Genomic DNA, 27,096 nt, shown 5'->3' with positions numbered 1-27,096 from the left:
TACGTTGTTGGGGTTGTTTGCAATGTGAAGAGATTTGTTGCTTCGGTGAAATATGATACAGTTGTGGATAATAGCGTCACATCTCTCTAACAGAATGCGCTCTTAAAGAAGCGGTACTGATGATAAATGATAATCTGTCTTGAATGGGCAAACACAGGAGAGGTAAGTATGTCTTTCACCAGCAGGGGGCAGGTTTGCATCATCCGTTCATGAATATCTAAATAGATTTCCTGTTCAGGTCATAGGCGGTCATCACCTGCAGCTTATCACTCTGTAGTGTCTTCTTAGGGAAAAATTCAGATTGGTTGGTCCTGAAGCTAACGGCTAATCTGAGAGGCTAAAAACAGTCTAAAGAATATCATCACTTAATGCGAACAGTGCTTTATAAACGTATGGACCATCTTACTCTTTGAACAGGAAGTGGTTATTGTTTTACACAGGAAATTGGGGAGAGCATGTAAACTTACAAACTCGCCCAGTCAACATTCAAACTATATGTTGTTTCAAAAATGTTTGCTAATGAAACTGAACAAGAAATGCAATGGAAGTCAATACTTTGTAGGACTTTCTGGGATGTTTCTGTACTCAGTTTCATCCAGTGCACACACAAACACACCCCATTGCAGTCAGGGTGGAGCGCAGCTTCATTTTCCCTCCACTCTTGGTGTTTTGCATGTAGGCCATTGATTAGACAAGCCTGAATACCTGAGTTACACTATTTTTTCTTTCTTAATTAAGTACAGTGATTCTTGAGAAGTGGGACAAAATGGGTTTAAATTTTTCCAAAAATGTTTGAAATTATTCCTCAAGTTCATATATACAAATATGACAAACAATGTCTTGGAAATGTAAAGATGCTAAGGTGCAGGCTCCCACTTGCAACAATTTTTTTTTTTGAAAATTAATTTTTTAATGGACCTAACCTAGAACTTTGTCAACACCATCTGATAAAAAAAATAATATATATAAAATTATTTTTAATGACCCTGTTAGTGATATTTTACTCAGTTTACAAATGCTTCTCAAAAAACAAAAGAAATATTATTTAAAACAAAAAACAACATAAAGTTGACACAGAACTGAAGGGGGTGACAAACTAGTGAGTAAAAAGAAATACTTGACATATGTGAAGAACAGTACATTTACCAAAATTAAGCATTTATTTCACAAAACCTCATCAAAACAGTAAATTGTCAGTTATGGTGTCGACACATCATTTTTGTGACGAACAACGTAGGAATAAAACGGAAGAAAAATCTTAATAATGAGCTAAACAGAGCTGCTTGACCCTCTTAGCAAAGGAAGAGAAAGAAAGAGGTCATGGGGTCCTCAGAGGTTCTGATGCCCCCCAATATGCCTGATTTTTTATTTTTTATTTATTTATATATATTTTTTTACATTCTTTTGATGTTTGATGGTGTTTACAAAAACTTGAGACAAATTTCAATTGAGTTAGAAAATATATAAAAATAATTTTTCATTCATTTTATTGATGCTTTTAGAATTATTTATTTGAATACTGATACATAATTGTCATAATATAGTATCTTAGTATTCCCTTATTTGTTTTAAACTACTATAATGTATTGAGTTCTGCTCCAGGACAAGGGATTTTGCAGACTACAATCTTTAAAATAAAAAATATTCAGCAAACACCAGGAAGACACACATTGTTGTGCTCACATGGCCCAGGTTAGTTTAGTCAGATGTTTGAAAGAAATTATATTTTATTAAAATGTTGTGCTTTATCCATAGGACCTGTTTTTTCCCTCTTCTCAAGAATCACCAAGTACTATTTCCCCTCTATTTCCTGGTTATTTATTAGCTTGCCCTTTGTTTGTCACTTAACCTTTCAGTGAAACAAATTGAGCTTCCTGGTTGTAATGTGACACAAAGTGGAAAATGTTTCTGTTGTCTGAATATTTTTGCAAGGTGAAATATTTTAAAGCAAAACGTATGGGACCCTGAAAGGCAACTTAAGACATAAAAACATTTCAGGTCGTATTCAGACTGATTCTGTTTGTCCACAAGTGATCTTAAAGTTGAATGCAAATCCAGTGTAAACTAGCTTCAAGTAATTCTGCCCGACAGAAGAAAAACAAGATGTTTCCCAGATATGAATTCAGCTGGCAAATGTACAGGACTAGAAATACTTTCACTTTCACCAGCCTTATTTAAGTCTTGAAGACATGCAAATTTTATGGAAACCGATGTGTCTTACAAGTGAACAGACGATGACTGCTCACTTTGATGCAGATGCAAAAACACAATTGCGAAGAAGAAAGCTATTCCAGTTATGCTAATCGGTCGTTTCTACAGCAGTGTGAAGTCGTTGCATGAATATTTAAAGACAAGGAAACATCACAAAAACATTTGCTCGAAAGGCCTCGAAGACCTCTGATCGGCAGGTTTACTGAATCAACACTGAATAAAACCAGCATTCGGAGCGTCTAATCGATACATCTGAGACATTCCCTCAGACTGAAAATGAGAGAGCGAGGCAGCAGAGCAGCAACTCAGGTCACTGCATCGCATACAGATTTGAATTTAGCCAAGAAGAGAGGATAAATACACATGATGGTGAGACAGTGGGCAGAACAGAAAAGACTTGGACCTCTGCAGCTCCATGATCCCAGGAGTGTCAGTGACCCGATACTTAAGGGAACAAAAGAAAGAAAGTAGGGGAGGCTATAGCAGGGGCAGCAGGCAAAACTTTTCATCTGCTTTAAGCTCCTTGGACCTGCCAGATAGTGGGACCATGGTTTCTCTCTCTCTGTCTTTCACACACACGCGTGTGTTTGTTTGCAATACTTTGTGGGAACCATTTTCTTGACACATACCACATTGTGGGGACCTTCTGCTCCTTGTGGGGACCAAAGCCTGGTCTGTCACAAACGACCAGGCTTTGTATGTGTGTGTGTGAACACACACACATACAAAACTTTTCCATTAGTAGCCAAGAGACCCGCAGCGTACAGTTTCATAGCCTCAGCATATTCTGAGCAAAGAACCTCTAAAGATAGCATGAAGGACAGCGTCTCCTTGTGTGCCGATGGAAGCAAACGAATCCATTTCCAAGAGGCTGATAGTGAGTCGGAAATTTAACACGGGTGTCTCTCTGCATTCCTCTCGCAGAGGCAAAAGCGCACACAATAAACCTGAGAGTAGCATCAGGCTGAACCATAAGAGCTCACCGCTTATCATAATGGTGAAAGCAGGATGGCTATTTAAGTGTGCTTCATGTGGAACGTCCCCGTTCTCCTCTGCTTTCTGAGTTATGTCACTGGAGTATTAGCAACACCCCCACAAGATGCTATACCACAGTCTGAAGAGATTTGGAGGCTTTCTGAAGGGAAAATGTTTCCTGCTCATTTCTGAGATTGTTTGCAGGCACACGAGGATGACTTTCAGAGCTTGTTACACAAGGCAGGCTACTGTAAATATGAGTGACATCATCTCACAAGCGGCCAAAAAGTCCCGCTCCAGTTCCAGAGGATGACACAAACACCCTGGATGTGCAAGATGTGGGATTTTGTGACAGTGCAGTAATTTTCACGATTGGCAAAAACAAAAATCAGCTGTCTGAGTGTTTCACCGACTTAGTGTCGTCACATGTCAGAAAAAAACTGATTTAATCAGTGGTACATGTCTGGATGAAGACCACCATTTCCCTCCTCTTTTGTGGTTTGTTTTTCATCCTTCCTTCCTCTTTGTCTGTCCCTCGTTCACTGTTGTTTGCTCTAAAACTACATAATGATTGTCACAGGATGGAGCTTTGTATACCCTGAGATGTTTTTCTAAATTTTTTCACGTTACAAGCACAGACAAACCCAAAACAGTGCTCACCAGCGAAGCACAAGGAAATTATAGATGATTATTCTGGATTTATCACGGAAAAATGACAAATATTTTACCCCCCTGTGTCAGTTCTTCATAAAGCCGCCTTCAGTTGCAATTACAGCTTGTTTTTTAGGTGCCCACTTTGCACAGATAAGAGATTCAAATATTCCTATCTCCTTCTTTGCAAATTAGCTCAGCCTCAATTAGGATGAATGAATTTAGAATTTGTAAACACTTCCGTCGTGTTTAATTACACCCAAGTGGATAAAACTGACTGATTAAGTGACTTCTGAAGCCAGCTGATTGCACTGCATTTTGCTCAGAGCAGAATGAATGCAAATGCATGCCAGCTTGCTTTCTGATCATTTTGTGAAGGGATTGATTTTTATCTTCCACTCACCGGTCCACTCACGGTGCATTGTAGAGTTAACTTGAGTAAAAGCGAACAGGTTGAAGGGCTACGGATACTTCTGCAAAGCGATTCAAGAGTTTTTTTTCCTCTTGAAGCGTACCGACAGGTACGACCCCAAGGTGGAATTCCCACCGCCAACAATGGGTTTTATTTAAAGCCCTCAAGATGCAATCGATAGTTTCTTTTTCTTTTTTTTTTCTCCACTTACAGCAATGCTCAGGTGTTATAGAAGCTATGCTTAACCTGTATTTCTTCATTCGTGAGACGGTTATTGTTTTTTTTTTTATATTAACTAAAGCAGCATAGTTCACGCTGAGCGAGAGCAAGAAAGGTTTGACGTATCCACTAGATGTCAGCTCGGATGGCAAGAAGCAGAGTTTCCTGGTGGGAGTGGCGGCAGAAGTGACTAATTAACACTGCTGGAAAATCCTTACACAATGGAATATTCTTTTTATGGCTCCCGGTGCAAAAACATGAAGTCACTGATAAAGACAGAAACGTTTCAAAGAAGTGAAAGCAGAAGTGCTTCCTCTTGAATGACTTTTCGGTTTCTTCTTCCAGTTGTGAAAGACGCTAAGGATTTCGGCAGACACAGGGGCTGTGAGCAATTAAAGAAGAAGAAGAAACAGACAGTCACATGAGGTCAAGTTTGACTGAAAAAGATTTGATAAGTTGCTATTTTAAGCTCCCTTTTTTTCCAACAGTTGGTGACGGCAGTGACCTGATGAGTAATGCCAGGGTTTTTGTTGCGTTAATCTTTCAGCCCTCATCTCTACGGCGGGTACGTCATTTGTTTGTTTCTTCTTTTGAAACCTTAAATAGGTCTTCTGGAGCTCAGGGTGACCGTTCTGTTTTCTGCCCCGGGTCATTTTGGCGACACGTGATCGCCTTGTGTCGAAGTGCAGCGGAAATATGTGGCCGCTCAAGTCATTCATTAAGCAACGTCGGTGGATTTTCTTCTGTCTGCCGGTCACACTCCAGTTACTGTTCTGTTTGTTTGTTTGTTTGTTTAAATGGAAAAACTTTTTTTAAAAAAATTTAAATTTGATTCTCAATCTGGTTGTGGGTTTCAAAGTTCTTGTGTTGTGTCAAACTCAAGCTTTGACACAATAAAGTTTATTAAAACTATGATGCTATAAATGGATCCAATTCTGGGAATAAAAACATTTTGTTTCCTTTGTAGCCAATAGAGTGCTAGTTAGTTAGTTAGTTTTTTATTTTTCTTTACCTCACATTGAGCTTTGAATCATTTAAACATCGATTGCTTCATTTGTATGGATTTGTACAGACGGGGTAAACAGATCATTTTTTAACATGATATTACCTCTTTTGTTGTTGTTGTTGTTATTTTTCGCATGTCAACAACGCAGCGTTTGCACACTGCATGTTAAACGTTTGCATGTTGGTAAAGCAGCATGTGAACAACACATCACATTCAGGTCTGTTGGAGAAGATGAATCGACATGTTGCAGGACGGGGAGCTCTCCTGCATCCCTGAACACACCGTTGACAAATAGGTTTGATTTTCCATAAGCATTTCAGATTTGTCGCATTGTCAACACACAAACAACATGTTGTCGCTTTGCATGCATGTTGTTTTTTCACATGGTTTATGTGAAAAAAAGAGCACGGTTTCACCTGCTACAATAGTTCACTCATAAACACATTTTGCTCTGATAAACAAATTATTTTTGGACCCATTTACCTGAAGCACTGTCCAGGAGATTGTTTTGATTAGAAGGTTAACAGTGTTTGTGGGACTTAAATACCCTATTGTGACTTCCTGTGGCTCATCGACTTGAATTGCCTCCCACTGATCAGACTCAAATAATATAAAATCCACCAAGGTAAACAGAATCAACTTCCGTTGCGCAACTCAATTTGCTTACATTAGAATATGATTAGATTATTGATAACTTATCGGTTATGTGAATGTTGTACAGGAATGGCATTAAGCATCTTGCGGCAGGTGACTCCATGCAGTACCTAAAACCCACCAGGCTATTCATCAAAGTGACCCGCACACGTCAAAAGACGAGCGAGCTGGGAACCCGGAGCTTCCACGCGTCTGGAGTCTCGGGAATTCACCTGGCTGACGTCACACGCCGCGCGCTCATTCCCTAATGAGCCGCGCGCGAGCCGGCCGGCAGTCAGAACCGCAAAGTGTCCCGAAAGAGCAGCAGCGATTTGAGGCACTTCCTCGTCAGCAGGCTGAACAAGACGGGGAAGTTCGGGAAGAGCGACCTTTAAAAGGCTGAGTTTGGTAGAAATTCAGGACCAAGAAAGTTCGAGAAGAGAAGAGAGAGGTGAGTTACTGAACTTTTAATCCCCCCAGTCTTTAGTAGAACTTAGAAAGACGGTGTTTTGATTATTGGGACAAGAGTCCAGTATCCATCCACCTGTGCTCGCTTCCTCGCTGTAAAGCGGGTTTCGACGTGCCCGTGTTTATGGAGGACGGGTTTTGTTGTTTCTCTGCTTCGCAGCGGAGCAAACCGTGGCAAGAAGAGGAGCAGCGTTGCTCCCTCAAGTCTGCTCGCTGTGCGGGTTCGTGGACGCTCTGAAGAAGCTGCAATGAATCACGTGACGTCGAACTTTTCTGTGTTTAGCGCTGTCAGTTTAGCGCTGTTTGTTTAGCGCTGTCTGTTTTACTCTGGTTCACATAAAAAACTCGAGCTGAAACACAGAAACTCATAAAATAAAGTCCCCTTTAAAAAAATGGCTGTATTTTGGTTAAATATAAAAATAAAATAAACCTCTTTAGATTGAGCAGTGTATACCCTCGGCCTCTTTCACTTGGGTAAAAAAAATACATCAGTATTTACACAATACTTATAACATGGACTAATGACTTTTCTGCAAAACAAAACAGTAGCATTACTATCACTACTAAAATATAATTTATTATTGCATATGTATTGCTGTGCTGTATTATTATTACGACACATGAAACCAAATATACATTTTGTTCTCTATAAAAATAAATACAGCACAGTAATAGTAATTCTAATAATAATATTGATTTTATTTAACCCGGATGATCAATATGCGTTTTGTTTCCAAATAATTGAGTTTATTTATTTTATGCCTGCAAGGAAATCAAGCGAATGGCAGTTTTTTTTTTTTTCAGTCAGCTGATGGGCAGTGTGCAAGAGTTAGTGCTCGTACCTCATCCTCACACTTTCTCACTTACATGATTTTAAATCTTTAAAGCCTAAAATTTTAAACTTGCCTCTGAAAGTCAGCCCGTGCCTTGTTCAATAACTTTTAAAATGTCGAGTCTCTATTTCTAAATTGAAGTGCAAGAGGACTGTAATTTGGTTAAGTTTGGATATTAACTCTTATCTCAAGGACTATGATGTCTATTACTATTAAGTTTTTTTTTTCTTCTCCCGATCCTGTTGATTTTTGTCCTATCTCATCCCAGACCTGAAAAACAACAACCGGGCACCTCTGGTTACCGTGGCTTCAACCTGCCAATGTTTATGTTGTGCACAGCTGAGACTAAAGTCTATAATTACGAGATATCAAAGGTGCCTGCCTTAACTGCACGGGCGTTTAGTTGTCTGTTAAGTGAAAATGTTGGGCTTCAAAGTCACCGTCTTCATTTGACCTTCTGAAACCGCAACACCTTCCGATTCACCGGACCCACGCTGCACATGACCGTGTTTTGAAATGTGCCCTCCACTGGTTGCATAAGTCTTGAGTCACCCAGTCTGCAGTTGTGTTTTTGTTTTTTTGTCGAGGCAGCGCAGCTGTAGAGCACGGGTAACATTATCTGGCTTAGTGCTGTGTCAGTATAAGCTTAGGGGCATTGTGGTTTGCTTGGAGGATACAGCAGAGACATCTGCTCAGAGAGGAGCTGCCTCTCTGCACCGATCACATGAAAACAGGACAGGCTGTAGTCGCATGGATGTGCAACTATTTAACAAGAAACGCTGAACGTTGTCATGTTCTTAAAGAGTAACGCTGAGTTTTGTATTTGTAGAAATCACCCCTATTAGAGATCGGACTGTGTAACACCTGCACAGACCTGTTCTGACAGGCCTTTCTAATAATGGACAGTGAGAATAGATGCTGTACCTCTGAATGTCTTAGAGGCAGATTGGGGTTTAGTATTTTGCCTAAGGTCATTTCCACATGCAGGCCGGGATCAAGCTCCTAAACTTTAACTGGAGTGACTCCTGAGCCACACTACCCCGCTTCTGCTGCTTGTTACTGTTACAAATGATCTTGTTTTTCTCTCTCTCGTGTTCTGCTACATTTGAGAGAAATGACACATCATATGTAGCTGTTAGTCTTGTCAAAGCAGAGATGCACAAATTAGGTTTTCTCTGATTTTATTAAATTTTTGTTATTTTCAAAGAACCGCAACAGAAAACATGTTCATTTATCGACGTTGCATTTTTAACTATTTTTATTCTGAAATTACTCGGATATCTCCAGTTATGCATCTAATGTTTTTAAAATAATCGGACACACGCGTCAGTCAGTCAGCCAGAGGTCAGAATCAACTAGTTTTTCAAACTATCAAATCTGATCAGTAATCATCACAAAGGGTAAAAATCCGATTTTTTAAAAATAAATTTTCCGTATTCATTAAATAGAGTAAAGATAAAGAGTCATATTTCTATTAAAGCTTCAAACATTGCTAATAGAGCTTAGAGACATGTTTTGATGGCTAAACATAGACAATGGTGTAAACGCTAATTTACTTTTGGATTTAAAGCCTGTGCTTCTGTAATAGCTGAGAAACATCATATTCAGCATTTCAAGGAAGAACGACAAAACAAGAACTAATCAATTCTCCGATATTCTATTGAACCTTGTTAATAAGACATCTGCTCTTAATTTGCACGCAAAGGCAAACACGCACTTGTGTTTGAATTCCTCACAGAATCAGTTCTGGGCGCTGATGGCTTCGCTCATCACATGCCTTTGTGCTTTTGTCACTGCTCCTCTCTTTGTCCCAAGCAGCCGCTCCTCCTCACAACCTGGCATCCTGTTTGACTCCTCTGGCTCAGAGGCTGTTTTGTCAGGCTTTAACTAAGCCTTTGTGAACTGTGAACGAGGCAGAAATGGATACCCCCTGTTTAATGCACGCAGAGCAAATGCGGATGTTCAGTCTCTCAACGCGGAGGCAGGATCCTTTCCTCGTTTGTGCAGCGGGTCTGACGTGATTTCAGAAGTCGGTGGGAGAAGCAGGAGAGCAACGGGGGAGGAGATGCAACCCCTTGACTCTGTTTGTCAAGAGACGCATCTCCTTATCTCTGTCACTTTGCATCGCAACATAATTTGATCGCCGTTTATCTATGTGTGGTCTGGTGCAGTTTGGTTATTAACCTTTTGTTAGGGGGAAAACAACAACCGTCACTACTAATTTTAACTAAATACGTCTTTGTTTAGTTCCTGTTGGTGCACAAAAGTAGACTGGCATACTGTTAAGACAGACATTAATACGACACAATATCTCAGAAATATTTGAGAATGAGGTAAATGTTTGTAAAAAAAAAAAAAAAAAAAAAAAAAAAGGCCTTACTTATATGACCAGGAATGAAAAAAAGACAAATTATGTCACTGAAAAAGCCTCTTCTGGGATAATGAAGTGAGTTTTAATTAAATGATTATCATTTGTAGTATAAACGTAGCTTGGCATCTTCATTTATTATGAATTCTCTGTAAGTTGATACTTTAGGCTGAGAGGAGATGTGACTAAAACAAAATCAGCTCTGATCTCAAAGACATTGTGCACAAGGACACTGTCTCATCGAATGTTAAAACCTTGTCATGTTTGCTTTTGGTGGTCATTTAGACAGAAGATGATGATTGGAAATGGAGTAGGAGGCCGTAGTCCTACAACGATCTTCCTGTGTGAAGCAAATACTGAGAACAAAACACGTAAATAGTTGCTGTTTGATTTGAAAGTTGGGTACATCAAAAATAGCACACTGGCTAAAGCGATTTAAAGAAAAATATCCACCTTCTGCTGGTACTGTCTCTTTAAATAAGTGTCTGCATCTGTGTAACTAACCACCCACTAAAAACATGCACACTACTGAACAATTCATCTAACTTAGTGACTTACAGCAGGGAGGATATTAACTGTTTAATTGTTCCTAATTTCAAAATCTTTGAATTTTCCAAAATTAACAAAAAATGCACCCTGTTTCTCTTCATATAGACCAAATGTATTAATTTGGCAGATTGTGACCACATACTCTGAGTTTGGTCTGGTTAAGCTTTTGGTCAAGAAATCCTCTTATTTTCACTGCCGTTGGTCTTATCTGCATATTTCTATATTTATTTATTAGCATGAAAATGAATTTGAATTCAACCTAATGTCCATCTGCTAGTTCGTCACGGGAACGTAATCGTGTCGGTTGGCGATCGTCTCCAATACGTTGATGAAAGCATGAAGTTTGTGCTCACACACTCATCAGAAGATCGGCGGTCAGGTTTCACAGCTGACCCGCGGGTTTGTTTCATTAGTACGTCCAGGTAAACTTGGGCACGCTGTCAAGACGACGGTGAACAACAAAACAAAAACAAAGCAGGTGCTTGTTTACTTCCAGCTCTAAGTGAAAAAGCGGTGGTGTATTGTTTTTCCTTTATGCCAAGCTCTGCTTGGCATAAAGCAGAGCTTGGCATAAAGCTATGCTGCTGTCCAGCCTCTGTCCATGGGTCCCCATTTGTCCAGTTATAGTGAACTAAAATAAAACCTGTTTTAGCTTACAGACAAGAAATTACACTTTCAGTCTTTATCTCTAGTTGCAGATCTGGCAGGCTCAGAAGACATTGCAATATTAAATCATTTTCTTTCATCCCCAGCAATGACATCTTTAAAAAAAAAAAAAAAAAACTCGATCAATAACAAGCTGGTGACTTTTGGAAAAACATTTGGACTCTTTCCAGTTCGTTCTTGGTTAAAGAAATTAATACACAAAGATAAACCTGCACCTCAGCAGTCAACCTAATCATGCCACTTTTTATCCAAACACCTTGCTCCGATTTGTTTCTTACGTGTTTCAACTTAACGCATTATTTGTACATATAAAGAAATTTAATTGTAAAAACTCTTGATGTTTTCTGCAAGTCAAACCAGTAGCTACTACTACGCACCAAATTCTCAGATCTTAATCTAACAAGTAAGATTTTGTTTGTGTGGGAATCTGGTTTTTCTAATCTCTTCCTGCTTTCCGTCCCCCGTTACATGAATGGCATCGCCCCATTTAAAGCTAGTCTGGAAATGTAACAAATATTCAGCATAAAAACTTGTTCATTTGAGTGATGAGGTAACAGATATCAGCCACTGCTGACTCGGGTCAAGCTTTGGGTTAATGCGTTCAGCTCTCGACTACACCATCATCCTTCAAACAGGCTGGTCTGCTTCTGTCGTGAACACGGTTTAATGGTGTGTCCCGTGGCTCTGTCTTTGATTTATTTTTGGCAGCCTTCTTAAGGGCCCTGGAGAAGGAACACAATGTGGAACGACAGGTTTGCTTGTCCGGGAAGGTGCAATCAGAGAAAGCTTTTCATTTTTCCGAATCTCAGATATTTCCTGCTGTGACTTACTGTACGTGTGGGAACTTGCTCAACCTTCCTGGCATCTTCAACATCTGAAACCTGTGACAAAAGAAAACAAAAAAATGTTAAAATTACATTTACAGCAGTCCTCTTTCAGTGAGTATGTAGTACTATCTAAAAAGAAAAAAGACATTTGATGCATTGGAGTTTTTATAAAGAACATCTTATGCCTTATAACTTACTTTTATTGGCTTTAAAGGTTTGTTTATTCGCAGTTTTCATTTCTCAATGTTGTCCAATATTTGCAACATCCTGACATACTTTGTCCTTTGTTAGACAAGGAGAAAAGCAAAGTTGTTTGTCCTGAAAATATGGCATATGTTACAGTTAAGAGATGTCTCAATCAAGACATTTTAATCTGACCTGTGACCCTGGCAAAATTCCAGTCCTGATATTGGCTGTCGACTGGGATTTTTCTCAGACGTCCATCAGTGAGTGAATTTTTAACAATCACAACCTGTTTTGGTGTTCAGGGCTTACAAAACTCTATATGCACATTTTAAAAATAACAAAACAATGTTTTCTCTCACAATAATAGCCGTGTTTCACTATTGCAAGTGACATTGAAAGTGAAAGAGACGGTGTGGGTGGCTCCAGGTTTGTCATGTGACCTGCTTTCCCTCGGTGAAGGATGCACACAACAACGCTTCTCATTACGTTTTCAATATGTTCATGTCAAAACACAATTAATAGGATTAACAGATGAAGGAGAATTCACACAAGAAGAATTTTTTTTTTTTGTTAAAACACAATTACCTGGAGTCACAATCAAATATATACAGCAAGTTGATGAAAGCAAGTTAGTATGAAACAGAGCAGTAATTAGCTCATCTCTTGAGCAAAATGTCACTTTATTGAAAATTCTGGCTGTACGTGTTGTCAGATATAGTTTTATCAATAACTAATGAGGTGATGTTCATTTTAGGGTTTGTGCTGTTTGAATACTGTTGTAGGTTTCTTAATATAGTGAAGTTGCATTTCACAGCTGTCCTGCAGAAAAACCAGTTAAGGTAAAGTGGAGGTTTGCAGTAGGACTGAGTGATATATATTTTTTAAATGTAGTGTTTTAATACACTTTATTTAGACACAGTGAGATTTAATTATATTTATGGCACGGAAATAAATGTCATGTTGAAGTTATCGAGAAATGAAACTTCTTTAATAATCTATCTGTATCAGGAGGAGAAACAAATCCACAGTTTTACAAGAAGTCGTCTCAGATTTAGCTTGGTGTTGACACTGACAGACTGGTTTCTGCTTCACGACGAAAGTATGTGGAATTGCACACTTATCTCAAGATGGCGAGAGTTTACAGGAACAAATGTACCTCTGCTTGGCAATAACAGGAGGTATTCTTAGACTTCGAACGTGTTATTCTTGTTCCACTCCCCTATAAAATGAAAGAGATGCAGAATAAATGACAATGCATTTAATGATGTGAAAGCTCGTAGCATTTATCGGTGGGTTGCTTGAGTTTGGACTTTAAATGTTTTCCCCCAGAAGACCTGCTAAGTGGTAGCAGCACTACGGCAGCCCACCAGCAGCCCATCGAGTTTTTGTGTTAAAAGTGTACAAATTTACAGAAGTTTGGGGTGCTGTGGTGGCGCGTGGGTTAAGCACAGCCCACATAAGGATGCTTTAGTCCTCGACGCTGCCGTTGCAGGTTCGATTCCAGGTCCGTTGACCTTTCCCTTTCTCTCATTTCCCACTTTTCTGTCAATTCACTATCAAGTAAAGACTACTAGAGAAATAATTTTAACATTAATCTGGAGGTACACTAGGAGATAATACCGTGTGAGGCCAACATGCAGGCGCACGGACAGCCCAACTGGCACACGCCCAGTTCAAAGATCCATCTATAAACCTAGCTTAATCCAATCCAAGAAACCCTATTCCAAATAAACAAACAACATTCAGCCTGGCGGGGAGGCAAGTAAAGCCTGGTGGCCCAACAGGCCTTTGATACACTGGACTTTAAACCCAGTGTTCTACCTGAACAAACAGCAATGTCATGTTTTAGGTGGGTCACTCAAAAGATATTGGATTTATGATAAATATCCTGTCTGGCAAATATTTTATTTAGAAATATAAATAAGGTATTTTAAATCTTTTATCTTTACATTTTTTACTGGTTTCATCTTGAGCAGTTGAGAATTTCTGTTCTTTCTGTTTGTTGGTTTTATATCCACTGCTTTGGAGCGCTTAAGGTTACAAACAATAATAAAAAAGTTATCTTGACCCTGAGCCACATTTCAGCCCCTCTTTTTCACAAGTGGTCAGCGTTGCACATTCGCATCGCAGTTTAGTTCACACTACCCGACTGGGTCCAGCGCTGCCTGAAAAAGATTTAAACACGTTTGACTGCGACTTGTGTGGAGTTTGTTCCCGTCTTCACTTCCTCTAACACTGACATATTTTTGGGCCCCAACTGCTGCAGATTGTTTAAATCTTTTTCAGGCAGCGCTGGACCCCCTCCCCCCAATTAGGTCGCGTAGCCTAAAAAACCTAAAAAGAGCAGAAACTGTAACGCATGCCTTTAACCACAGCATGTTTCGACATTTGTGTTTATCAACGCTCTGTTGCAGTTTAGTTGTTCATTAATCCGTCACAATAAACCAGAATGCACTTTGTCAGACCTCTGCAAGGAAAAGATGTAAGATATAGATTGTTTTGTTGTTTTTTTTTCTTTGGTGCTGAGATACTTTTGTGTTGAGTCAACAGGCTTTAACAACTGCACTTTTTCCACATGTAATTGGAGGAAAAAGTCCAGGTAATATTGACAATACTGTGAATGACTATGTTGAAGTGGGACAGTTTCACTGGCCTGACTCGGTTCACGCTGACTCACTGAAACCTGTGAGCATCCTGTCAAAACATTAGAGGTGCAGCTCACGCTTCAGAGATTTCAAACAATTTTTTTTAATGTACCAGCAGCTGAGCGATGACAGCATGATTAGACAGTACCTGGAAGATATTTTCATACCGGTGATCAATTATATAACAGCCCGGGAAAATTACAAGTTATTTTGCCATGTATTCACACTGGAGACTCTATTCGGCCAGATTGACACTTTATAACGAAACTATTTTCTTACAAACATCATCATGTCAGTGGTCTTTTAACAGCCCATTTATTTATGTCTATTTCTAAAACGAAGATAAGCTCGCTGCTCTGCTGACGCCGTTCTCGCTCACCAGGAGCTCCCGAACCTGTTAGACCTGCTTGATCTCTTCTTTCTCCTTCGGGCCATTTTTCAACTCCTCAAGCCCTGTGAATTATGGGACTTGTTTATGATGCATCCTCTGTGCATGACTTTGATTTTAATCTACCTATTGTACACAGTTACGTACGTTTGGCTCCACAGTTGTGTTGTCTTTAATGCGATCCCTGTCATGGAAAAGTACAGCCTTGTTTCCAATTGATTTCTGTGCCAATGAGAGGAAAATTCTGAGTTTTGCCCATTCAAAAAAAAAAATGCTTAAACAATATTAGTTTTTAAAATTCATATGTGAATTATTCTATAATAATTTTTCTATACTTACTCTATAAAGAGAATTTCATGTGATCTTTATTCCAAAGGTAAAATGATGCATCAAGCTAACAAAGATGATAAACATTGTTGAGGTTTTAACGAGATTTTTTTGGTGAACCTTACATAAATGACAATCTGTAATTGGTGTCGTACAATTCAGAACAGCTTCAATGAGTCCAAATAGGAATTGCTTTTTAAGGGTGTTTGTAAAACATTTACAAAATGTCTTCATATATTAAATGGTGTCATAAATTAACATGGTTTTGAGGGATTCTTTCTGTGTGATCAGGTTCAGGCTTGAGCAAATTATATTGTAGATTCACAGCAAAAGATTTCAGATTGCCTGTAAATCTGTAAACTGTAGTAGCTCATAGTTGGTGGCAGCGAATGGCTAGTCCATCACGGTATTCCCACTGTGGGCAAAAACATTTTACATTTGACTTCCTGACAGTGTTTTTTTTGTTCTCTAGGGCAACAAAAATCTTGCCAGATGAACAATCTAAAAAATTAGGATAATTCTTTAAACAGTGTTGATAGCACACATCTCAAAAGCTCATGTGACAAGATTTATTTTTAATCTCAATACCCTTACCGGCATTTTTGTGTCGACCTATGATATCAAGTGTTTTATTTCTCAACACGCTCTGACCTAATTTTATGATATTTTGTGTGTGTTTGGGGTCTTTTTGCTGATTTTTTTATGTGCCCTAGTCTACCCTCCGGTGATTTGTTGATTTTCTTGCTTCTCGTTTGGCGTTTCCTCTTCCCACTCCTTTTTGCAATTACATTTCTTTCCCCTCCCTCTGGGGAAACAAGACGCCAATGAAGATGTAAGGCAGGGATGATTTTGGACAACACGTATTTTGTGCTAAAGAGACTAATTGCTACTAAAGCATATTTCCATTTGTGAAGAATTGGAAAGTATTTAAGTATTGAGTGAAACATCCCTAGGGGTGAAAAACATATCAGCATCTTGCTGATCTAACTGTGAACAATAAACTGAATATTTCAGGTGCTTAAAACCTGCGTGCAGCAGTACTGCATAGTTTAGCTGCTGAGTAATGCTGGACCTTTCTTTCTTTTTTTTAAGTAGGTTTAGGCTTAATGAACACCTTGGAGACCGCTGTTGACACATCACAGGTTTTTCACTGAACTTGCAGATCATAGGCCAGGACACCTGCCCTAGATTTTACAAAGTCTTTATTATTTTTATAATTATTATTATTCATTCACCCACATTATAAAACAACACACTGCTGCTTGAGATGTGCACATTGTGGCTGGATTTGAGGTTTTCTTTTTACTGATGATTGTGGTTAACAGTAGAAGCTGACAAAGTGGGAATTTCCATCACCTCTCAAAGCTATTTAAAGGCAGTAAAGAAAATGTTCAACTAAATACTTTGTTCACCTAAGTGGAGCAAAACAAGGTCTCTGTCCAGAAAAAGGGCTTAAAATAGCACCTGGATTACCTCTCAGTCTACTAGCAGGGAGGCGTGTACATTCATGACAGAATGTACTTGTTCAGTCAACTGGTGATAAATGTAACATGAGAACAAGGGAACATTATCATCTCATCAAGGATGAATGGTGGCTTAATTAGGAAGAATAATGCTACCTTATAGACAGTGTCTCAGTATATTTCTCATGTCTCGAACTATAACTGGTTCTACAACGTTGATTTAATATCATTTGTCAGATAAAACCTGCAGACTTTAACCTTTTGTCAGATTTTTTGATGGCCAGACTTCAGAAGGAGTTTTCAGGACCGGGGCCCTGAGTTTTGGAACGCCCAAGAAATATATATTTTCTATGATTTTTTATTTTTTTTAAGAGCCCATTTAAATGAGAGAAAATGCGGCTTGAGAAGCTGCCTGGGCAGAAAGCCACTTGACACACCGTTGGCTGGTGTTTACGAAGTAGCCATTCATTTTTCTTGCTACTTACTGGCTGTAGGCCAAGAGAAGAAATAAGGAATACCATGCATGTTAGTTTCTGCAAAAATGCCAAGACAATTTCCAGTTTGTGTACTAATGCATATTAAGGTGTGTTTGGTGTTTGAACTATTAAATTAGGGCACTATTAGTGTTTTCAGCTACTTACTGAGGGTCCACTATAATATTGATGTTAAATCTGCCTGGAGGATGAATGATTTTGAGCTTAACTGTTAGATAAAGACATGCTCTGATTGATGGTTTGTTGTTTCTCTAGGAGTTCGGGGTGAGCGGTCACCATGGCACCCTTTCTACGAATCACCCTGCAGGGTTATGACCTGGGCGCTCTGGACCCCATGGATGGCGCACCGACTTGTGCCGTCAGGATCAAAGAATCTGTCAGTACAGGTATGTCCAAATATACGTGCATGCAATTGTAGTTTTGAGTATTTGTACTCATGCGTGACGTTCCTATAATTATCCTGTTTTTCCACAGAGCGAGGAAAGACCTTGGTTCAAAAGAAGCCAACCATGTACCTTCAGTGGAAGTCCAGTTTTGACGCTCATGTCTATGAGGGTCGTGTCATCGAAATGATCCTCCTGAAGAGCTCAGAGGAGCCTATGGCTAAGGTCACTTTGGGAATGTCTACTCTGACGGAGCGCTGCAAGGCCTTGAAAACCAAAAGCCAATCTGAATTCTGGGTGGACCTTCATCCTTCGGGGAGAATTCAGATCTCCATGCAGCATTTCCTGGAGGACACGGATATAAGTAAAAAAAAAAACTTCTGCATTGGCCTGATTTGGCATTTGTAGTAACTTAATTTGTCGATAAAATTTCCTGTGTTTTGCATGCTTGTGTTCATGGACTTCTTATAAAGTCCCAAGACACTCAGATCCTATAAGTTCCTTAGTTTGTCACAATACATTTTAAACAAGAGGGAATATAAGACATTTTGGAATGACATTTATTTTGGGGTACAAGGTTTAAAAACAACTAAAAAGTAGTTCCCTGACCGGGAATCGAACCCGGGCCGCGGCGGTGAGAGCGCCGAATCCTAACCACTAGACCACCAGGGACAATTTGTGTGTTCAGGGGCTGCAGTAACCTTACACTCACCATAAACCCTGTGGTCATGCAGCTCCATTGCCTTCTACTCTAGTGTTGTATGTTGACCTCTACTGGAGGAAGTGCTACTAAATAGGCTCTTATTTTCTTGAAACACACTGGTATTCAGGGATATATATTACCTTAATCCATTATCTCTAAGCCATATACATTTAGCTATGTAAAGCTGTATGTCCAAGAGATTTTTTTTCAGTGAGTTAGTCTTGTTGGGTTAAATAAAAATCAAATTACTCTTGATTTTTCACATTCTTATTTTAATCCTTTTAAAGTTAGTGGTTGATGTGTAATTTTTCTTTGCTACTTTGCCCTTAATTGCTTTTTTTAGGTCTGCGTTCCCAATTTTTGTCATTCTGAGCATAATACGAGAAAAAATGGGTTGCAGGTTCTTTCATCAGTTTCAAATAGAACATCAAGTTAAAAAATAAGCCTGTTCCCATTGCTACATCAAATCTTCCTTCCGTAACCTTTATTTTAGGGTTTACTAAACGCAGAAAAGCTTTTGATGCTGTAGATCAGTGGTGTACAAACTTCCCATAGAAATCAAAATCCTCAAGTTGAAAAGATGACAAAGTAAAAAAACAATACATTAAAGATGCAAAATGGTGAGAACTAGGTGTCTTTAAATTGGTTTTGTATTGTGGGAGTACAATTTGAGTGTTTGGACCTCTTTTAGGAACAAGCCCCACTCTCCATCAGTCCACCCACCCACTCCAGTGTTCATTTACATATGCTTAAACAGCTCTGTGGCTTTTCCCCCCCTGCTTTTTCAGTCTAACTTTCTCTTCCAACAGAGGGAAAGTTAGATTATATCTCTCGGTTTGTCACTCTGTTCTTCCAGAGGACATTTGTAAGACTGCTTCTCTTTCAGATTGTTCCTATGTCAGCCCCTGCCCTCCTCCCATCCTCCCACCTTCTCTTCTTCTCTTCCACAGCTTTTGTCTGCTTTGTTTGCTTCTCCCACACCTTCCACGCTGTCTCCTCTGAAAGACCCCCGCTGTACTGACTCTGAGCAGCTCATTTAAAAGAGTATTTGTCTGCATTTAGCCTCCAAACCCAGCTCAGTGTTTACAAGGTCATGCCCACATTAGAAAGATGTATCAACTGTGAGATGGTGAAAGCCTAAAGAAAGGTGAAATAACTTGATTACTGCTCTGTACGTTGGGCAAGGAAGGTTTCTGAGCAGTTCTGGTTGACAAAATGAACACGTTAATCTTGGGATTTAATGTATAAATTTACGTTTCCTCCTCTGTGGCAGGCAAGCAGTCAACTAAGGCTCCTCCTCCAGAAGGCGTTATGACTCTCAACAAAAGGAGAGGAGCCGTTAAGCAACAAAAGATTCACGGCATCAAAAACCACGAGTTTATTGCCACGTTCTTCCGCCAGCCCACCTTCTGCTCCGTCTGCAGAGAGTTCCTCTGGTGAGACCATTTCCAGTCTCTGTTGCAGGCCAGTGGTAACTTCAACAACATCTGACTGTTCTTTTGTGGACTTCTCATGATTGTGTGCCCTTCATACATTTATTTAATCAAATTATGCCCACAAACCTCAGGTTAATGGGATTTAATCTGATCGACCAGCACAAAATCACACATAATTATGAAGTGGAGGGTAAATGCTAAAGGTTTTCCTAATATTTTTGGGAAACTGCAGCAAGCAGGGATTTTTTCCCCTCTATTAACTCTGCATAGCTGGAGACCAGGTTTATCACCAGGGATTGAAAATTTTATTTTTTATCTGTTTAGAAAGGCCTCCAGCCTGTGTTTTAACAGTGACTTATATTTACTTACTTATATTTACTTACAGGAAAAACTCTTATCTTGAGTTTTTCCTGTAATAAAAGCAAAACCACCAAACACACGTTTACATGTGGAGATCATTCCATACTGATATTTTTCAATATGTCAATAAGGTAGAGATCTACAAACAAGTCCTGGTGCGACAGTCACTTCAGGCACTTCAGTCCACAAATATTAAAATATATATATATTTTCTCTTTCATACAGGGGTCTCAACAAGCAGGGGTACAAGTGCAAACGTAAGTGGCTTCTAAGCTGATGTCCTCATGTCTGCACATTTTTACCCTCTGGACATTTGTAACCCAGACTTTTTTCCTCACATCCTAACTTTAACATTACATGTCGTTTGTCCCAGAATGCAATGCAGCCATCCACAAGAAGTGCTTTGAGAAAATCATCTACAACTGCACTGGAACAGCAACAAATAGCGTTGACACCATGGTGAGTGGAGTCATTGTCCTGCAGCAAAACGTCAACATCAAATCTGGCAACGGCAGCGATTATCAAAATTTTCCTTTTTGTTTCCATGTTGTGGTTTCAGCAATGATTTGAAAGTTTCTCTTCATCTGAACTATTCGTCACACCAATAACAATACCAGTGTTTAATTTTGACCTTTTCCCTACAACCAGCTGACGCGTTGTAATCTCTGTTCACGCAGTTCCAGAGTGAACGTTTCAACGTCAACGTGCCGCATCGCTTCAAGTTCTACAACTACAAGAGCCCCACGTTCTGTGACCACTGCGGCAGTCTCCTGTGGGGTCTCGTGAAACAGGGCCTGAAATGCGACGGTGAATACCACAAAACGCCTTGTTTTCATTTGTGTACATCCTTCTTCCAACTCTGCTGTGGTGCTAACATCCTCACTTCTACTTCACGCTCCGTCCTCAATCTAGCGTGTAACATGAACGTCCATAGTTACTGCCAGGTGAAAGTGGCCAATCTGTGTGGCGTCGACCAGAAAATGTTGGCAGAAGTTCTGGCCAATCTTGCCACGGTGGGTGCAGAGTTGAGCTTTGTACTCGATTGTTTTTAGAAACTATGTTGATGCCCACCCAAAATAAAAATACAAATGTTCACTGCAGAAAACTGACACTCAGGAAGAAAATGGTTCAGAAATTGGGATTTATGACGACAGGAGTTCAATCACAGATCCTAAAGGTAAGAGTTAAACACCCACTTTTATCTTCCTTGTATCGTTTGGTTTATTTTTTGAAATACATTCTTGAATTAAAATGCTTTGATCATAATTTGCGTGGGTATCTACATAGATAGTCATGTACTCAAAGTGTCCAAATGTGTATTTTTAGCTGGCGAAAAATCCAAGAGTGTGAGGCCGGCGCCGGCGCCTGGCTCAACCCCGGTCCAAGACCCAACGCCAGCCCCGACCTCCCAGCTCCCCCAACTCAAATTGGACGACTTTGTACTCCATAAAGTTCTGGGGAAAGGAAGCTTTGGCAAGGTAGGCCCTGCCATGTCCGTCCTTAAACAACCTCCTCCTGGGATAACATGACGGCCAGGTGTTTAATAAACCTGTGTGTTTCCCCGAATGTCCCGCACCTCCAGGTGATGCTGGCAGAGCTGAAGGGGACGGGTCTCTACTTTGCTGTGAAAGCCCTGAAGAAGGATGTGGTGCTGATGGATGACGACATTGAGTGCACCATGGTGGAGAAAAGAGTCCTGAGCCTTGCGTGGAACAATCCTTTCCTCACTCACCTCTACTCCACGTTCCAGACTAGAGTAAGAACGAACACTCCTGCTGCCTTCCACTTCACAATTTTGCATGACCTTCTGCTGGTCTAACACAAGCATATTATTCTACAGAATTTACTGCTTTCGTTTTTAGACCACCAGCTAAGTAAGCAGTGAAACTTTTTTAGCTTATGCTTAACGTTTTCCCGTCTTGGCGCTTGTCGTAGCGCCAGGGTGAGTCAAGTGCAAATCATCTGGGATGTGCGATTGAGAAGATCCTTTTTATTTGCGTACGCACCACTCTGCACTTGTTGCAGTCCTTCTTGCTTTATTTCCTCAACAGGTTAAGCTATTTACTCCTCTATTTACATGATACTAAGTAGATTAACACAATTTTATATCATCCATTCTCGTTTGGTTTCCTCTGCATGTGAAACTGAGGCTTTAGTGCTGAGAATGACAATTCCCAGCTGTTCGTTAGATAACGCCACACAAATCCACCCTGTGTTATCTGAACGCCCCCCACCACCCTCCTCTGCTCTTCACATCCCATTTGTGAGCTGACAGTTATATCTCGTTTCCCCAGGAGCACCTCTTCTTCGTAATGGAGTTCCTCAACGGAGGAGACTTGATGTTCCACATTCAAGCGAAAGGCCAATTCAGTGTCGCCAGAGCAACGTGAGTACGCACCCAACCGGTGGCGCAAAGGTTTGCAGATGCAAAGCCGTCTGGACTGACGTGAAAATGGTTTGAATTTTCCCCATAGGTTCTATGCTGCTGAGATCGTCGTAGGACTTCAGTTCCTTCACGCTCGAGGAATCGTCTACAGGTAGGACTCTGCTCTGGTGCGTTCGGATCAACCTGAAAAACTGTTTCATTGGACGTGCATGTGTCTGTTTGTCTACAGAGATTTGAAACTGGATAATGTTATGCTGGACAGCTCTGGACACATCAAAATAGCAGATTTTGGCATGTGCAAAGAGAAGATCTCTGCAGAGAACAAAGCCGGAACGTTCTGTGGGACGCCGGACTACATCGCACCTGAGGTTAGTCCGAGTCTCCTCAACAAATATCGTCATATATTCTGTTACTTCATTTAAACGTCAAACCGCACTGTTCTTTTATTTGTATAAATATATACATATATATGAATAAATGTGTGTGTCCCTCCTGTTGGCCTTTACGAATATTGCACCTGCATGCGACGCAACTCCACTTGTCTCTTCTTTCATAGATCCTGGCTGGACAAAAGTACACCTTCTCAGTAGACTGGTGGTCATTTGGTGTGCTCGTCTATGAGATGTTGACTGGTCAGTCGCCATTCCAAGGTGGCGATGAGCACGAGCTGTTTGAATCCATCCGGTTCGATACCCCTCACTACCCCGACTGGCTCACCAAGGAGTCGAGGAGCCTGCTTGAGGAGGTGAATAATTAGTAGCGTCAAGAATAGGATCGCACACTCTACGTTTCTGTCGTTTGCGATTCAGTTGTATTTCCGCCTGTCATTCTTTCAGTTGTTTGTGCGAGAGCCAAGTCGCAGGTTGGGTGTGGTCGGCGACATCAGAGCCCACGGCTTCTTTCAGTCAATCAACTGGTCAGCACTGGAGCAGAGACAAGTGGAGCCGCCGTTCAAGCCCAAAGTGGTATGGGAGGATATTAGAAGTTCACAGTAAAGCAGGAGACGGGGGAAAAAAGTGTTCCTTAGAAATTGAAATATTGTAGTAAGACCAATAAAAAGGTATTTTATTAAATAGTTTTATTCAAATAGTTGCTGAATAAACTGTTCGTTCTCACTGGTAGGCCACAAATGGCCATGACTAAATAAGTCTGTAATTCTGCAAGCATGTTAATGAAAAGTTGAGTGGAAGGAAAAAATGTGTGCAGGCAAACAAAATTAAAATGGAACCGTATCAATTGCTCATGGGTTAATTAAAGCAGCATAGGCTTCCTGGACACCTCAGCAGAGCGACAGGCCAATTGCAAAGGAACACTGAGGAAGACATTTGTGAACTTTAACTTATAATATGTCTCAACTTTTTAAATGTCTCAAGTTACTTTAGTTTGTCGAAGAACTTAATGAACTTAGGAGTGGATCTACAGAATGGGTTTCACTTATTGACTTACTGATTGTGTTGCAGCTGCGTCTGCATCTGTCCCGGTTAGTGGCTGTTCTGAAACTCATTGAGCTCCTTTTGTTTTTGCTCCTTTGTGTCCACAGAAATCTCCCAACGACTACAGCAACTTCGATCGGGAGTTCCTCAACGAGAAACCGCGCCTCACTAACTGCGACAAGAAGCTAGCTGCAACCATGGACCAGTCTGCATTTAGAGGCTTTTCCTTCGTCAACCCCAAAATGGAACAACTGATGAGAAAATAGATGGAAAAAAAAAACTCAGAAACTAAAGTTTTAGCTCAGGACACAGAAGTAGGCTCTTCTTATGTTATTCTGTTTATCTTCATGTGGTGTAGGGGTCAAGTGACTTTTGAGCCTGATTGTAAGCTTTATGGTTCCTCTGACACATCAGGAGATAAAACGACATTCACTGGAGGTTACCTCATCTCCTCCGTCAGACGGCGCAGGTTTCCAACGGAGCATGAAGCTTCTGAAATGCGAGTTGGATTCGTGGACCAGCGTCGCGTTTTGTTTATACTAAGGGGTACAAATCAATTGCGAGTTTACTCTTCATTTGTTAATCGTGTTTTCTTCATTCACCGTATACCGTATCACAACTCTTTAATACGCAGGCACAAGATTCACACTTTGATTTGATGAAACAGTGACACTGTCTAAACCTGACAATGCACATGCAAACTACAAGAGTTGAATGTACGCCGAGAGCACATTCATTGCAGCACTTTTTGCACCCAGACAGAGATTATAAGGACTTTTTCTTTTCTTTTCCTTTATTTTTTTTTAATATGCAAAATGGTGCCTCAGGTTGCCACTACCGTTTTGTTGATGCACCCGGTTTAGCCCATTTGGGGTGAAATGTACTGTAACAGTGTCGACGGTTTAAATTTGATCTGAACTGAAGCGTTTACGCCATCAACATTTTACTGTCATTGCTTTCCTCTGTTATTCCTTTATGTTTTGTTCTATTTTTAATGTTTTATTCTGTCTTGATGTAAAACGAGTATGAAATAAAATGTAAAGGTGTAAATCAAAATAAAGGAGAGTACAAGTGAAGTTTTCTGGGTCCTCGTGGAACTCGGTGGAAGAATGCGCGGCATGCGTTTAATATTACACCCATATGTCTGTGTGCAATGAAAAATGTTGTTTCATAAGAGAAGTGGCATTACTGTGTGAGAACGGATCTTTAATATGTCATATGTATGTTACAATATTTAAATACCAGGATTTAACAGGGAAAGGATGCAACTCTGTCTAAACAAATTATGTATTCAGCTGTTAACTGCTTGATTTTAATGGAGTCCTTTTGAAATGTCCATCTTTTACAAATGATTCTGAATAAATATACTTGTAAATTGAACATTCATTCTTGTCTACTGTCCACATTGCACTTGATTAGCTTTGGGTTTGAGGCGTCTTCAACGAGGCGCTGAAGATCTGGGCCAAAGGTAAATCTACCCTTGGGAGATTTACTTTTGTGTAACTGAAAAACATTTTGCATTTGAGGAACCAGTTTGTCAAATTCAGCTTTCCCGTGAACTGAGGTTGATAAGAGTCGTGAACAGCTCCACAGTTTTGAGTCAAAACAGTGTATCGCTTGCTAAAAAGGTGAAGATGAACAGGGATTTTGTCATCCATAATCCCAGCGAGACCAAGCTGTCGTCCAAATCCACAACTTCATGAAAACAAACTTGCTTTGGAAAGTCTAAGAATGTGGGCCCACCCGGTGATGGACATTTTAGTTTGATGGTGAGCAAACTCATACAAACAGGTTTTTGCATATTTACATATTTCAGAAGCAGTTCTGTTTGTTTTTCTACTGAATTGCACAGGGTACGTGTCATATTACATGAAGAATAAACACTGACATTATCTACCTTGTAAACCTTTGATAGCCACTGTATTTAGTCTTACTTTTACATAGAGAAATTAAATGGGACTCACCCCCTGTTGAGGTTTAGAAATATGTGACAAACCTCTATGTTTGTCCACGTGCTGACAGGAAGTTCTAAAGAAAATGCTATAATTCTATCAAGTTTAAAGTGTGATGAATTGTACCGATAAAAAAGAACAATTCTCTGTAATTTTTCACTCTGTTCATCCATTTATGATTCAGTTCAGCTCAAATGTTTTCCATAGCGCTAAACTAATTGCAATAATTTTCAACCTGCACACACACACACAAAAAAACTAGGCTGCCATCTAGCGGCCACAAAGTGACCTGCAGCTCCCTGGTCGATGAGGAGTCGAGGGGAAGAAACGTGCTCGCGTCGCGCACGCCTCGTCCTCATCCTCTCTTCGGTCTGGACCCGGCGGTGTCTCAGCCGTTCCCGCGGGATGTTCCCACAAAAACCAGAAGTTCTGCGCACGCATCAGCCGCACAGTGCTCGTTTTCAAAAGACATTCCTTCCTCCAAAACATGCGGCTTGAACCTTCCGTGGCGTTAAAGTTGGAAGTGCAATTGTGATGGATATTCCTTGTTAGGAAACGACACGCGCAAAAACAAAGATGCACGACGTGTTTACTCTGAAGAAAGAAAAAAAAACGCAGCTTCTCATTTGGTGTCGCCTTTTTTTCCCCTAAAAAAAATGCTTCGCAACAGCAGCAGCACCTTTACTTTTGCTGAACAACATATATGAATTAAGGAATAAATTCCTCCCCCTTTGATGAATTCATTTATTGCACCATGTTCGCAGTTTGTTTCATTTCTATGGTCCATTCCATCAGAACGTGTTCACATCGGCTGGATTCTCTTTTCTCCTCTCCTCCTTTTGTCATAACAGGGCGAAGGGTTGGTCTATTGTGGAGGATTATTTCTCAGCAAAAGCCTTCTCTTTTTTCCTTCTTTTTTTTTTTTTTTTTGTACTAATTGTTCGCGTTGAGCCGCACGACGTGTTTCAGCTCCGCGGTTCCACAGGAGCGGCTCTCGCAGAGGGAGAGAGGAGGCACTTTATTTGGCCGGGGGAGGCGCGTTTTGTGTTGACAAATGGACGGACTTTGCGCGCTGCACTCAACCTCTGTCAAAACGCATATTTTCCAGCAGTTTCTCCCGCC

The 27,096-nt window shown here is 40.3% G+C and overlaps 1 protein-coding gene and 1 non-coding gene across 2 annotated transcripts; one reads left to right on the top strand and one right to left on the bottom strand.

Moving 5' to 3' along the window:
- The first annotated feature begins 6,358 nt into the window (after positions 1-6,358).
- LOC129358207 (protein kinase C delta type-like) lies at positions 6,359-25,408 on the top strand. The gene is made up of 17 exons (XM_055027098.1): positions 6,359-6,558; positions 17,577-17,707; positions 17,796-18,068; positions 19,681-19,843; positions 20,429-20,460; positions 20,577-20,662; positions 20,881-21,010; positions 21,116-21,216; positions 21,305-21,380; positions 21,530-21,681; positions 21,786-21,959; positions 22,498-22,589; positions 22,678-22,740; positions 22,819-22,957; positions 23,146-23,334; positions 23,426-23,554; positions 24,130-25,408. Exons 2-17 carry the CDS (start codon positions 17,599-17,601, stop codon positions 24,286-24,288), a joined length of 2,067 nt encoding a protein of 688 aa, XP_054883073.1. The 5' UTR covers positions 6,359-6,558; positions 17,577-17,598; the 3' UTR covers positions 24,289-25,408.
- On the bottom strand, positions 18,305-18,376 carry trnae-cuc (transfer RNA glutamic acid (anticodon CUC)). The gene has a single exon. It is a non-coding gene; the product is annotated as a tRNA-Glu (tRNA).
- Positions 25,409-27,096: the final 1,688 nt, after the last annotated feature.

The sequence above is a fragment of the Poeciliopsis prolifica genome, unplaced genomic scaffold (assembly GCF_027474105.1).
Source record: "Poeciliopsis prolifica strain line A6 unplaced genomic scaffold, Auburn_PproV2 SCAFFOLD003, whole genome shotgun sequence".
In the NCBI taxonomy this organism is placed as follows: Eukaryota; Metazoa; Chordata; class Actinopteri; order Cyprinodontiformes; family Poeciliidae; genus Poeciliopsis; species Poeciliopsis prolifica.
The sequence above is the reverse complement of the archived record's forward strand: the minus strand, read 5'-3'. Positions and strand labels throughout refer to the sequence as shown.